Raw genomic sequence first — 13776 nt, 5'->3', positions numbered from 1 at the left:
TGCATACACAGCCCTTCTATTCTCCCATGATTGATCTCTCCAAGGAGTATATCTACCTAATGTAAATGTTCAGCCCATATGCCTATCTTTTGTTTGGCTGGAAGCCACAGGAAAACTTATAGCTTCATATCTGAAGTACTAGGTTGAACCATATGAAATTACCTTTTTTACAGATCTGAAATGGTCAAATGTCAGCCATTTCATATGGTTCAATCTAATAGTTTTGTGTTTGTAGTAAAGATAAATTTGCTTTAGTTCGTTTTCAAGCTAAAGCTCCCCACCTAGAAAGGAAAGAAATCACATTATTTATTTAGCAAGCAGAGAGCATGTTGGCTTTTCCTATTTCCATGCCTCCCAGATGCAGACAGGATCCTAACATATTACCTTTCATTTAACATTATATTCCTGGACAGTTTAATCAATACCCAAACTGAGATTCGTTCACAGTGAACAGAGAGAAGTGTGTGTCTTTTTTCTGCCTTCAGCCCTAGAAAGTCTTGCTTCATGATTTGGAAAATAAAAATAGCTCTGTGCTGTGTTTTGGTCTGCCAGTCCCACAGACCCTCACATACCACTGCAGTGCTGTGTGAGTTTGTGGTGTTCAGTTCTAAATCTTGGGTTTTCCTGCTTGCACTCCTTTTCAGAGGCATGAAAGTCATTGAGAGTCGAGCCCAAAAGGATGAGGAAAAAATGGAAATTCAAGAGATCCAACTTAAAGAGGCCAAGCACATTGCTGAAGATGCCGACCGCAAGTATGAAGAGGTCAGTTCCTAGGGCCCAGCGCCTCATAGACAACCCAGCAGTGGCCTTGGGGAAGCCAAGGAGCAGTGCACCACCTTGCATTCCTGGGAGCAGCAGTCGGCTTCCATGGCAGAGATGGGTGGTTTCGAGAAGCAGAGTTCCTTTGCCTCCAGGAAACAGGTTTTATTTGATCTTGCTAGGGGATCCCAATCAATAGCACTGGGAAAGTTCAAAGCACCCCACCCCCACCCCCACCCAGACAGGCAGGACAGAAGACAGGAGAAGGGAGCATTGGGACTCTTGCGTCTGATGGAAGGAGATTCTCACAGTATCACAGTGCAGCAGTTCTTCTCTGTCTGATTCAATAGCACCAGTTCCATTCAAGCAGTTGCTGGGTAGATTCATGAAGACCATTTTCTGTCTGTCTCCCCCCTTTATGGGTGGTAGAATCCCATTATCACCCCAGGTTGATGGGTGAATCAGCTTCTGGTCATGCCACTATCAGAAGAACCTCCTACAGAATCAGAGCCAATGTGACAGTTCAGGCTTTAGTGTTTCCTTTATCAAGTCATGGCTACATAACTACAACAGCATTGACCCTCCGCTGTTACCATCATCATCATCATCACCACCACCACCACCACCACCACCACCACCACCATCATCATCATCATCATCATCATCATCATCATCATCATCATCTCCTCGATTAACAATATGCCCACTTATTTCAAACTGCTTCAGAGGATCAGTTCTTTTCTCAGGTTGTTTCTTCCACAGAACACACATTTTTCTTGGTTAGTCATCTCATCACCTTAGCTCATGATAGCTCCTCTTGCTGTTCTGTCAGCATCCTCAGCCTCCTCCACAGAAAGGGGGTTGATGAACAGAGCTCCAAATGATGGGGGTTTTCTTAGGATTATTTTCAGCAGCTTCTCAGCTGAACCCACCTTTTTAGCTTCATATGCATATCGTATCATGCTGCCATTTGAAAGATTGTGGTTTTCATCTCTCTCCCTCCTTCCACGCTTTGTCTGGCTACTATGTAATGATACAAAGTTGACCAGAGTCAATTGGGCTTAAAATCCAGACTGCCCAGTCGTAACTGACTATTCTGAGTCTTTCTAAGTAGAATCCTCTGGTTTCCTTTCTATTGGCAACTCCTGATGAGGCATTGCCTCTCTCCACTCTGCAGGGAAGAGTATCCTTTTGTAGACAAGAACCCACAGGGGCTGATGGATCTAGTCCCCACCTCTCACCACCACTCCCGAAGCTTACAAGCCCCATGGGGTGTGTCTTGTGTTTGTCCTGCTGCAGGTGGCCCGTAAACTGGTCATCATTGAGAGTGACCTGGAACGTGCAGAGGAGCGGGCTGAGCTCTCAGAAGGGTAAGCAAGCCCCGTGCCAGGAGGCTGTGTGTGGGATGCTGCAAGGCAGTGACTAAACAGCATGACCTTCTGGCAGCTGCACATTTACCTGTTTCAGCTCCGGGCTCCTTATGTGCTCATTTGAGTCGGATAAGCCACGAGTCTGGAACATGGAGGACTTGTGTGGGGTGTCTGCGTGTGAATGCGTGTATCACTGCATGCCTTACCTGCACACTGATTTTGTGAATGGCCTTGTGCATTTCCTATGTCCACTAACAGCCAAGTTCGACAGCTGGAAGAACAATTAAGAATAATGGATCAGACCTTGAAAGCATTAATGGCTGCAGAGGATAAGGTACTGATGGCTCATGTGTGATTTTTAGGTTTAACTGCAACCCAGGTGTCTTTCAGCTTCCAGTGTCTGCTCGTTCGTTTGGTATAATGACTGCACCTTCACTACACCCTCTGCTATCTTATATCTCGCTTTAAGTGCTTTCTTTTGGTCCTTTATGCTCCTTTGTTTTTTCTTTCATAAATGCTCTTTGGTGCAGCCACAGAAGAAGCCAAATTATCACATATCAAAGTTGTTGGATTCCGTCACCCTGCCTTTCAATGCTGTCGCAAGGTTGGGGGACAGCATCCATGCGAAATTGAGCATGTTAATACCTGGTGATTTGGCTACTTTAAGGCAGCCCTTCATCTCTAGGACTCAATTTTCATTTTTTCCCACCCCTCTCCTTTTTCTCTCTTCCTCCTTTTGGCTTGTCTCCCACCCTTTCTGCCTCTGATCGAAAATATTAGCAAATGTGCCGAGCTTGAAGAAGAATTGAAAACTGTGACGAACAACTTGAAGTCACTGGAGGCTCAGGCTGAGAAGGTAGGCCAGGAGCATGGTGTGGGGGAAAAAGGGCATCTTTTAAAAAAGCTGTTCAAAAGAGGCCGCTTTTTCTCTTCTGAGGCCCTGCAGATTAAAAGCAACAGTCCCATAGGTGTTTTGGTCAATTGCAAGCTTTTGAGGCAATTTCCTGATGATGGTTAGATAACAGATTTTTTTTTTTTTTTTAATAGAGAATATATTTTATGTTGGGTACGTGAGTCATCTGCAACAATTTAATTTAGAGCAAGTACCAAATGGATACATTATCTTGTTCCTCTCCCATGTAAAACAATAGGCAAGAAAACAGAGAATGTATTGTAGTGAGCTATTTAATATCAGAGGTTCTGTTACCTCCTAAGAGATCTTTAATGTCTGTTGACTGGCTAGCACTTTCTTTGTATGAGAAGACATGAGTATAGAGTGAACGGCAGCCTGACATCTGGAATGCTCTTTCTAATTACAGTACTCACAGAAGGAAGACAAGTATGAGGAAGAGATCAAGGTCCTTTCTGACAAGCTGAAGGAGGTAATATGAAGGGAGTTTTGGAGATGAAGTCAACTGCATTTTAAATTAGTTCGTTTTTATGGAGATAGGGCTTTTCATTTTAAAGTTGAGATGATCCAAGTCAAAAGTTATATTAATATCCTGTGCTATCATCTGCAGATTCCTTTTATGGGTGCTATGCTTGATTTTCATTCTCTAGTTTTCCCATAAGGAGCTCTGGTGGCACAGTGCCTAAGGCATTTGACTGCTAACCAGAAGGTTGACAGTTCAAACCCACCAGCTACTCCATGGAAGGAAGATGGGGCAATCTACTTCCATAGTGATCCTGCCTTGGAAATCCAAGGAGGGGTTGCTATGAGTCGGAATCAACTTAATGGCACTGAGTTTTGTTTGTTTGTGGGTTTTTTTTTTTTTTTTTTTTTTTTTTGAGCCTTTTCCCTGTAGTTTTAAAAAAGAAAAGGAGAGAGGGGAAAATAAAAAAAGAAACAAACTAGTCACTCTCTAGTTGATTCTGACTCATAATGACCCCATGTGTGTCAGAGTAAACTTGTGTTTCATAGGGTTTTCAGTGGCTTATTCAGAAGTAGATCGCCGCATCTTTCTTCCAAGGTCCCTCTGGTTGCCTTTGAACCTCCAACCTTTCAGTTAGCAGCCAAGCACGTTAACCCTCTGTACCATCCAGGGACTCGCCCTATACTTGTAACTACTACAATTTAAAACATCCCAGTTTTGAAACAAATCAATTGAATCATTACAGGCTGAGACTCGGGCTGAGTTTGCAGAGAGGTCAGTAACTAAGTTGGAGAAAAGCATTGATGACTTAGAAGGTAAGATCTTAAGTTTTGTTTTTAATTTAATCCTCATGGTTGAATATTGATTGTCCTGACAAAATGATTCTGTACTCTGAGTGCATCCACCTTGATGTACTCTTTTGCTCTTGCACATTCTTCCTGCCTATCCTCTGGAATTTCTCGCTGTGCCTCTTAAACTCTTGGACCTGAGTCCTCTGCTCACCAGATGACTGGTCAGCTACCAGACAGGGCACAACTCCTTCTGTAACAGCAGATGCCGTCCAGCTTTATTTACTTCCTGCTCTGTGGCAGGCTTATCTTCCACTGTAAGCAAGGTGGTTATAGGTGACAGGGACTCATCTTAAGTGAGAGCTCCTAATTGTCAGAATAATGTGGGCTTGTTTTTAAACACAACCTATCTTATTCCAGGTATCAATACAAAGTCATTAATTATTTTAGGAAAATGCTTCATATCCTCAAGGGAGGAGGTGGTCAATAGGGCATTGTGTTTTCAGACTTTGTTTATGCACTTCACCCTTAAGTTATTTTGGTTTTATTTTGGTAACACTGTTTGACAGAAATCCTCAATGTTAAGCTCTGAGGCTGTGATAAAAGGTCAGCAGTGAAAAAAGAGAAAGAAAAAGAGATATATAATACATAACCATCATAGGCAGAAGAGGCTAGGGGAAGGGATTGGAAGTTGTTGCAGATAGATATTAACCAGGATAACGGAGAAAAATGAATGACAAGTATTTGCAAAACAGTATGCCATAATACAGCAAAATATGAAACTTTCATCATTGCAAAAACAAAAATGCAGACTTGCTGCAATTCCTCCATAAAAAGTATGGCTCTCCTTGCTTTTCAAGCCTCCTGGACCAGTAATGGGGCAGCTTGAGTGAGAAGACCACAAAGAATAGTTAAAAATGACACTAAGAAATCAATATCTCAGTGGTCTAGTTTGTTCAGGAAGTTGGTGGTTTAAAGGTGGAGCCAGATAAGGATTACAAACTATAGTCACAAATTGTTCTTCCAAAACACTGCTCTTGAATATGTTTTTTTCCACTGTTTATAGCTGCAGGTTGCTGACGACTCCCGTGTAATTAAAATATAGCTCCGTTTAAAAAAAAAAGTTCTATTTCCCACCCAGGAGATAGGCTTCTGTGGTTTTGTTTAGGGTTTAACATGGCTTACTGATATGCCTGCCATATTTGTTATGATTTTCATATTGAGTCTTTCTCATTTTATTTTCTAATGGATTTTGTTCTTTTTGTTTTTGTTTCGATTTATTTTAAAAACAAAACGCACGCCTCCTGCATTGGGCACCTGCTGCGGCACCACTTCCTTCATGCATTGCCCTTTTCTTGCTGCTGTGTTGGGGATGGTATCCATGCCACCCTCATTCACCCTCCATCTCTTGGTAACTCTCCATGTCCTTGCACACTTCTGCCTTCTACTTCCTGGTCATAGACGAGCTGTATGCTCAGAAACTGAAGTACAAAGCCATCAGCGAGGAGCTGGACCACGCTCTCAACGATATGACTTCCATGTAAATGTTCATCCACCCTGCCTGCTCATACCCATGCCCTCACACTAATACAAGAAACTCACCATTGCTCCTTCTTTGCCTCCATAATCTCCATCTGTATACCCTTCTGTTTATTCTCTTTTGCATAATCTAGCATAGTTGGAGCTTTTTCACATTCTGCCCATATAAAGACCAAGTAGATTAAATTTGTCTATGCAAGTCATTTTCCTTTGAGAATCTGTTTATCATTGCTGAGCGAGATTGTTCCTGCCCAGCAATGAACTAGAATATGAATGACCTAGAGCACTATCCTTTTTTGGAAATTAAATGAGTCTCAAGTAAAATTAGAAGGTTGCACAATTATGTAGGAACTTCCCAAGAAATCTCAAAATTGGTTTCCCAAGATTTATTCGGTGCAACATGATCATTTCATTTTCATAAAAGAAATATAAATTTACAGAAATCCTAAAGCATTATGCTGTTACAGATCTGTGCAAAAGGCAATTGGAATGATCTGTACAGCCTCAAGTTTGGTGCTATAAAAGATCACCTCTATCTTACGTCTAAAAATTCTAGAGAAGTGAACCTTGTCCTGGGTAACCAAGCCTTTAATTTTCTGCTGGTGGCATAGTGCCTAAGGCACTTGGCTGCTAACCAGAAGGCTGGTGGTTCAAACTCGGAAGGAAGACTGGGCAATCTACTTCCGTAGAGATACTGCCTCAGAAACCCAAGGAGGGGCCGCTATGAGTCAGAACTGACCCAACAGCAGTGAGTATATAATAGGACTTAGAATGCCCCCAATAAACATGTACCACAAATTATGTCCAAGAAATAGGAACTAAAACAAAGGTTATACAGTGTAATTTTGGAGTTTCCTGCCCTAGGTTTTACTCCATGGGGCAGTAGCCTTGTTTTCACACACACCTAATTTACATATTACTAACCAGATTCAAACATTGCGCTTAATCTGCCTCTTTAAATTCTAACCTGGAATGTTCCACAGAGGGTTAGTTCTTCTAACAGTATCACACTGAGTTCCACTGAAGCTGGAAATTCCTTTTCCAGCCCTACTTGTCACTCCTTTGTTTACCCGTGCAGAAAAATGGTAGCTGGAAAAGTGTGGCATGTGCCTGCTGGTTTAGAGTTTATAGAATCTCCACCCTCAAAAAGAAAGGAAAAAAAAAAGTCCCCTTACAGACATCACGGAAACAAGAAAACTCCATCTTTTACCTCATTTATAAATGAGAGGTGGATCTGATCATCTGTCTCTAAGGTCTTTCCCAGTGTTAAAAATGGGGTAGTTCTATGGGGTAAAAAAAACCTAGCATCAAGTATAATTAAATATTCTGAACAGTGGATTTTTCTGCTCATGGGTCGACTTAGAATGAACCTAGACCCAAAGGGGCCTGTGGTGCAGACTGTGGTGGGCAAGGCTAGACATCTGCCCACGGGTGCAGCCGGTCATGGAGTATGCATGCCTGCTTCTCACCTGTGTTTCAAGTGCTGCTCTCTTCCATTTGGTTCTGTTTGTTTGTTTTCCATTGTGCCACTTTTTTCTTTCTCTCCCACCTTTTATCTTCTCGCAGATAAGTTTCTTTGCTTCACTTCTCCCGAGACACCCTCATCAAGCCGGATGTCCCATCTCTCTGAGCTCTGCACTTTATCTCTTCTCCAGCTGACCCTGGCCCTTTCTCTTAGCATCCTGCCTTAGGGCCAGGCACACACTGTGCTGTCTATTGTACAGACACTCTTTATTTCAGTGTAAAATAAACACTGTATGTAAGCTATTTCTGTTTGCTATTCTTTTTACTTATTTATTGACATTTTAGTTTCAACACTGAATAAAGCTACAAATCTACTTCACGCATGTAAAGGGTTCATTTTTGGTGGCTGCTGTTTTTTTGTTTTTGTTTTTGTTTTCCCCTCCTCCTCCTCCCTTCTCATTCTGAAGATTGTGCATCAATGTCTAGAGTGCAAAACCAAGAGTTTCTAAAGAAGTAGTTGTGGAACTTTTAAGAAATACTCATATGCCCTGGCCCGCTCCAAGGTTAGAGTGAGCCCAGGCATCAGTGCTTGAGGGGGTTAATGTAGTTCTGGTATGCAGTCTGGGTTGGGAACCACCATCATTCAGGGAACATTGCTTGTTGGAGTCAGAAGACTGACTTGAGTAGTGTCTTCCTTGTACTGGAGGGTTTTTTTGGAGGTTGGGGGCCCCTCTTTGTTGATATTTAGATGGCCCTGTTTGGGCATCAGAGAATATGGCTAACTAATGACAGGCTCCCAGTGAATGGCTTCAGAGCTGTCCCACATTGTTAGGGACTTAGTATTAAGAGAGGTGGAAAAGAACTTTGAGTCAAACAATTTAGCTGCCAGGCATCCTTTTCCAGCACAAAGAAGAGTGAAAGTTTGTTTTTTGTTTTGTTCTGTTTTGTTAAATATAATCATCATTCATTCATTTTGATCAAGAAGATGATATCTTAGGTTTTCTAAATATGATTACTGTGCTCAGGGGTACCATGCGTTCTTTAGGAGAGATTGTACAGACGTCATGTTTAATAGGTGTTTTCTTCATTTATGGGAATTTTTTAAGTATAGCCATCAAAGTTGATTCTGGTAGTTTTATTTTTCCTGTAAAATTGGTTGAAATTGTTCAGAATAGTTTTTTTGTTTGGGTTTCCCTATTTCACTTCTCCAGTTGGAATTAAGTGATTTTTTTTCAAAGCACACATCGCAAAATTGGAACTTTAAAATGATATGACTTCTGTTTCTTAATTCCCAGCAGTTCTCTGTCCTTGACAATCTGGATATATTTCTCCTGTGTTTTAAATATGGGTCATCTTTATTTGCTTAGTGTGTAGTTTTTATTAATCCAAGAGGGTTGCTATACTGCTACACTCAAATAAATTTAGACAAATAATGTCAGTCACTCTATAAAGACTTCAGAGCAGAGAGAAAAGATTTGTTATAAGAAGGCTGTGAATTGAAATAGTAGTGATATAATGAGTTTTTGAAAATCTAGAATCTGGGCAGTGTTTCCATTGAGAGGATAAGGATCTCTGTACCTTTGTGTTTTTCTTATGCATGCTTTTGACCATGTTCCCTACCTTGTTCTTTTTCTAAAGTCAGGATAATTGGAGTGTGCCCTTCTCTGAGTTATCCTGCTTCCTGCCATAGACAAAATCTCAGGTCTGAAAGTTCTGCTGAGCACATGTTCACATAGTTCTACAGGCATGGTTATTTTTTGGAAACCCTTCGTAAGACTTTCACACGTTCTGTAAGTCCACTCTACAAGGAGAAATGGGAAACTAATGGACTGGGAAGGCAAGAGTAGACCGAGAGTACGTGGAGACAAGGTGATAAAATAGCAAGTTGAGTTTATCAAGAGATTCTTGGAGCCCAGACTTCTAGTTCAGAGAGCTACAACATAGCTGCAGCTATTGCAGGAGCCTCAGTTAGACCAAACCAAAAGCATTGCTGAATCTGAGTGCTAGAGATCCAGATGCTGAGAGGCAGAACAGGAAGGGAAAATACTTCCAAATGGATAAACATGCCTGATCTGTGACCTCAGGCCACCCAGGCACATTTGCTCCATGGTAACTGAAGTGGAGCAGGTCCAACACAGACTATGGTAGGGACAGCTCTCATTTAAGCTGAATTCATAGAGACCCTCTGGATTCTCCAGGGTTTCTCCAAAGTTCTTCCATTCCATCTTAGCCAAACACTGGCTCAACAGACCAAAACTGCCTGCCTGCCCACCCATGTGTGGTTTCAGTAGTGTGTGAGTGTAGTAGTGAGATTTACATTTTGCAGTCCCCTGGCATGTGACATATGGAAGACACTGTGGAAGGTGGTAGAAAGGTGGTATGGAGATGGAGCCAGAATGCTTTGTCCTTAGTGAGCTGACCATCTTGTGGGAAGGTGGATTGAGTATAGCCAGTCTGAAGTAAGAGATAGTGTTCAGGTAGAGCCAACAAGGAAGAGAGTACTTCTGACTGAGAACTTCCTGGACAAGGTGACATTTGAGCAGGGTTTTGAATATTCAGAAAGTTAGGATGAGCAAAGAGGACAAGGCAAAGGATCTTCAAAGCCAGAAAACATAAATGAAGATAAAGAGCATCTTTTTCATATTCCACCGCTGATGAAAGACAGTTAGAATGGTCCAACTTTCCAGTAGTCCTGGGGGTTAGAGACTGGGCATTTTCCCCAACAATAGGATTGCCAGCTTTTGAAGATCATTACATAGAATTTCTGGGTCCAGGTCATCACCCTTATATGGTTCAAAGCAATCATGTATCCTCTAGCTTTTCATGGTGGGTACTTGGTCTTATAATTGTTGGGATGTCAATTATCAAATAAAGACTGATTCTTAGCATGATTGGCTACTTGCCATGTAAGCAGATTCTGACTCATAGGGACCCCTCCTTGGAATTCCGATGTGGTATCACTATGGAAGTAGATTGCCCAGTCTGTCTTCTGCAGAGTGGCTGGTGGGTTTGAACCACCAGTGTTCTGGTTAGCAGTCAAATGCCTTAGGCACAGTACCACCAGAGCTGCACAGATTACGTAGTAGTATATAAAATTTATATCACAGTGCTCTCCCTGAAAATTTTTTTAAGATTTTGCTCATTTTATATACAATCCATCTAGTAAGCAAACATGAATGTCATCCTCCTTAAAAAGTAACTAAAGTCTAAATCAGTTTTAAATGGAGATACATGCTTGCTTTGGTACTTGAGTTGGGTAACACACACTGTATCACAGCTGGACAAGAGTTCAGAATCTGCATCTGTGTCATGGCAGCTGGGTGAAGGCCAAGGAGCTCAGTTCTTTTTCCTCCTCCTGTTGAAAGAAGGTCCACGCTTTTCACTCCCCAGGAGGTGTGCAGTAACCAGGGAGACTTCATAAGAGCACAGGATGGAGTTCAGAGTGCCTGGCAGCCCTTCCGTAGGCCAGTTGATGACAAATCTTTTTCCCTATTACCCAAATTTGGGTCACATTCAGTTTGGTGGAGCTTTATGTTTTTTCAGTTAAAAGAGCAATTGACCACAGCTCAAGGTTGAGTCAGGATCCTGCCTTTTAATGCTTTTTTAGCTGTAAAAGAAAAAAAGGAATTTTGAAACTAGCATCTGCCAGATTTTTCCCTATACTTTGCTGGCATGCCTGGACTTAATAAGGGCTTCTTCAAGAAATCTTTGGCTCGAAACCAGAGCCTCCCGCATTTTTCTTAATTCCAGTAATGGAAGCACCCAATTTTATCTGCAAACAGAACCGTTTGCTGTGATTCCAAGCCCATCGTTTGACATTGTTTTTAACAAATGCAGCAGCTCTTAGGGATATCAAAGAAACCAGTTGCTTCCAAACTTAACTGAAATGTCATCATCATTTTCTAGTAATCACTTTGATGAATAATTCAGTCTTGCCAGGAGCAGACCAGCTCTGCATGTAAAGCCAGCAATGGCCATTTCATTTCTAACTCTTTTTTTTTTTAAGTTTTCCTTGATACTTTTATTCTATTGAAGTAACATCAGCATTTCAAAAAAGTTAATGCAGCAGGAGTAGCCTAGCCCCCTCTTGGTACTACCTGAATGGAAAGCCTACCCCTGTAAGAGAAGATAAAAGGGGTTCCGGGAAGAGGTGGGCAGAAATGGAAGGGCTGGCTCTCACCGTAAGATCTCCATTAAGTCCTAGCAAGGAGGGGATGACATGCTGGGCTCACCTTCAGTCCTGCCTCAGGTCCTAGTGCTGTTGCCAGAGACTGCATCTGGTTAAGTTCATAGAATGATTCTCTAATGAGGTACAAGAAGAACATTCACTTTCTTCTTCTCCTATCCCATTGCTCCCTTTTCTCCCTTCCCCAGCAAGAGGGAAAACTCTGACCCTTCCTAAGTCTGTTAGGCCTTTTATCATCCATCCTTCCCTGGACACAAGACTGACCACGGGGTAAGAGTAAACTGCTCACCAGTGACCAGTTGCTGCCTCGCCTGAGGAATCTGTGTTCTCTGTCAACTCCCTCTCATGAGTCTGGCTAACCTCTGTTCCTTCTGCCTCTTTTCTGCTAACCTGCTTGCTGACCTGTACAGATCAACTCTACCAGCAACTTGAGCAAAACCGCCGTCTAACTAACGAACTAAAACTGGCTCTGAATGAGGATTAAGCTTAAGGGTGAAAAAACTTGGGCTGAATTCTAGGAATGGCGCCCATGTGCAGGAAATCTAAGACTGCCATATCTTCAATGCATAGGGCTGAGAACGGTGGCTTTCTGCAGCAATGTAAATAAAAGGAATCAGCTGAAAGGCTGGCCTTGCCTGCATAGTCCTCTTCATAACTGGAATCATGAAGTTCTCTTTAATCCCAAAATAGCTTTATGCTAAAATACATACATTATGTATACAGATACATATTTATAATAATCATCTTCAGCACTCCTCTTTGCAAAAGCAGGTACTCTTGTTTGAACTGATAGATATGAGGACATAAAAATGTTTTCTGTTTCCCAGAGAACTGAGAGTCCTGCTTGTAAGTTAGAAAGCCAAAGCAGAGGATGTGTGTGTATGTATATATTCATTCTCCTAAGTTCTCGTATATGATACACTGTTTGAAATATGATTAAATGTACTTATGCTTGGACAAAATAGCTTTTGAAAACGAGTTCATGTCAGAAGTCCCTGGTTGTCAGAAAGGTATGCTTTGTTCAGTCTAGTGTGTTGGAATCTGGTAATGTCATGCTGATAATAAGTAGAACACTATAAGAATATTAAGAGAATGTCTTAACGAAGTGTGCATGAAACATGTTCATAGTGTATTTTTTTTGAATGAGCAACAGAAATAAATCATTTGAGAAGTTGTCAGAAACCCCATTCATGTCATCCTTGCTTTCTATGAGGTTGTGTGACAGCACAACTCCTAGAACCTTTAACTGCCTGTAACCCAGAAATGTCTGCTGTTATTAACGTGTCCGGTTTGTATAACAGCACTACAAGCTGTTTTCAGTTGTTGCCTCTTCCACTTCCCACAGCACCTGATCAGTGAACCTGCACCAAATGCCGCCTGCATTTTATTCTGAGCGGATTGCTGGTGAGGGTGCACCTGACAGTTCTATGAGACCCTGCTGTGCCTGTGGTTCCTTTGAGCCAGAGACATCTACCCCTTTCCTAGGTCCTTGTCTGGAAATGAGTAATGTCCTATGAGCATGCCTAGTTCTAATCATCTCATCCTGTGTTTGTGATTGATGCCCGCCTGCCTAGATACACAAAGCACTGTTGTGTCCAAGCACAGCTATTCATGACTGCATTTTCTAATCCCACCACAGAGAAAGTGGCTCATGCCAAAGAAGAAAACCTTAGTATGCATCAGATGCTGGATCAGACTTTACTGGAGTTAAACAACATGTGAAAACTTCCTTAGCTGCGACCACATTCTTTCATTTCGTTTTTGTTGTTTTTTTTTTTTTTTTTTTAATTTTGTTTTGTTTTTAAACACCTGCTTGCCATGAAACCCCTTAAATGCATTTTTATTTACTTTTACCACTGTCACAGAAACATCCATGAAATGCCAGCTAAGTCAGGGGGTGGGGAGAACACACACAAAAAAGGGCAAGCCCACATCAGGGCAGCAATGATGTAACTGTGCCATTTCCCAGGTTGAGGTTGCCACACTTTGTAGAGCGTTTTGCAACACAGTATGCTTAGTCAGTCTAGGAATCCTCACTGAAGCAGAAAGACTTCCACTCAAAGTGCCAACGGTATAGTCTACAGGAAGATGAATGTTGGAAACACAATCAGGTGTGGATTGGTGCTACTTTAACTGAAAGGTCTCCCGTGGCCTTTTGTTCAATATTGTACAATTCAGAATTCTGTCCAACACTAATTTATTTTATCTTGAGTTTTACTGCGAGATGAGACTTTGGATCCTGTATGCCTGAATTCACTAAAGCCAAGGGTTTGTAAGCCACGCTGCTCTTTTAAGAT

The 13776-nt window shown here is 41.8% G+C and overlaps 1 protein-coding gene across 1 annotated transcript in view; it reads left to right on the top strand.

The window, feature by feature from the left end:
* Positions 1-13201, top strand: part of TPM1 (tropomyosin 1) — a 30075-nt gene extending 16874 nt beyond the window's left edge. Inside the window, exons 5-10 of the mRNA XM_007958094.2 lie at positions 645-762; positions 2059-2129; positions 2910-2985; positions 3449-3511; positions 4248-4317; positions 13119-13201. Of these exons, the coding sequence (XP_007956285.1) occupies positions 645-762; positions 2059-2129; positions 2910-2985; positions 3449-3511; positions 4248-4317; positions 13119-13201 (481 nt within the window). The remainder of the gene's footprint in view (positions 1-644; positions 763-2058; positions 2130-2909; positions 2986-3448; positions 3512-4247; positions 4318-13118) is intronic.
* The last annotated feature ends 575 nt before the right edge of the window (positions 13202-13776 follow it).

Source organism: Orycteropus afer, unplaced genomic scaffold (assembly GCF_000298275.1).
Source record: "Orycteropus afer afer isolate SDZICR_OR568_19922 unplaced genomic scaffold, OryAfe1.0 scaffold00015, whole genome shotgun sequence".
Classification (NCBI taxonomy): domain Eukaryota; kingdom Metazoa; phylum Chordata; class Mammalia; order Tubulidentata; family Orycteropodidae; genus Orycteropus; species Orycteropus afer.
Note: the sequence above shows the minus strand (reverse complement) of the source record. Positions and strands in the feature narration are given on the sequence as shown.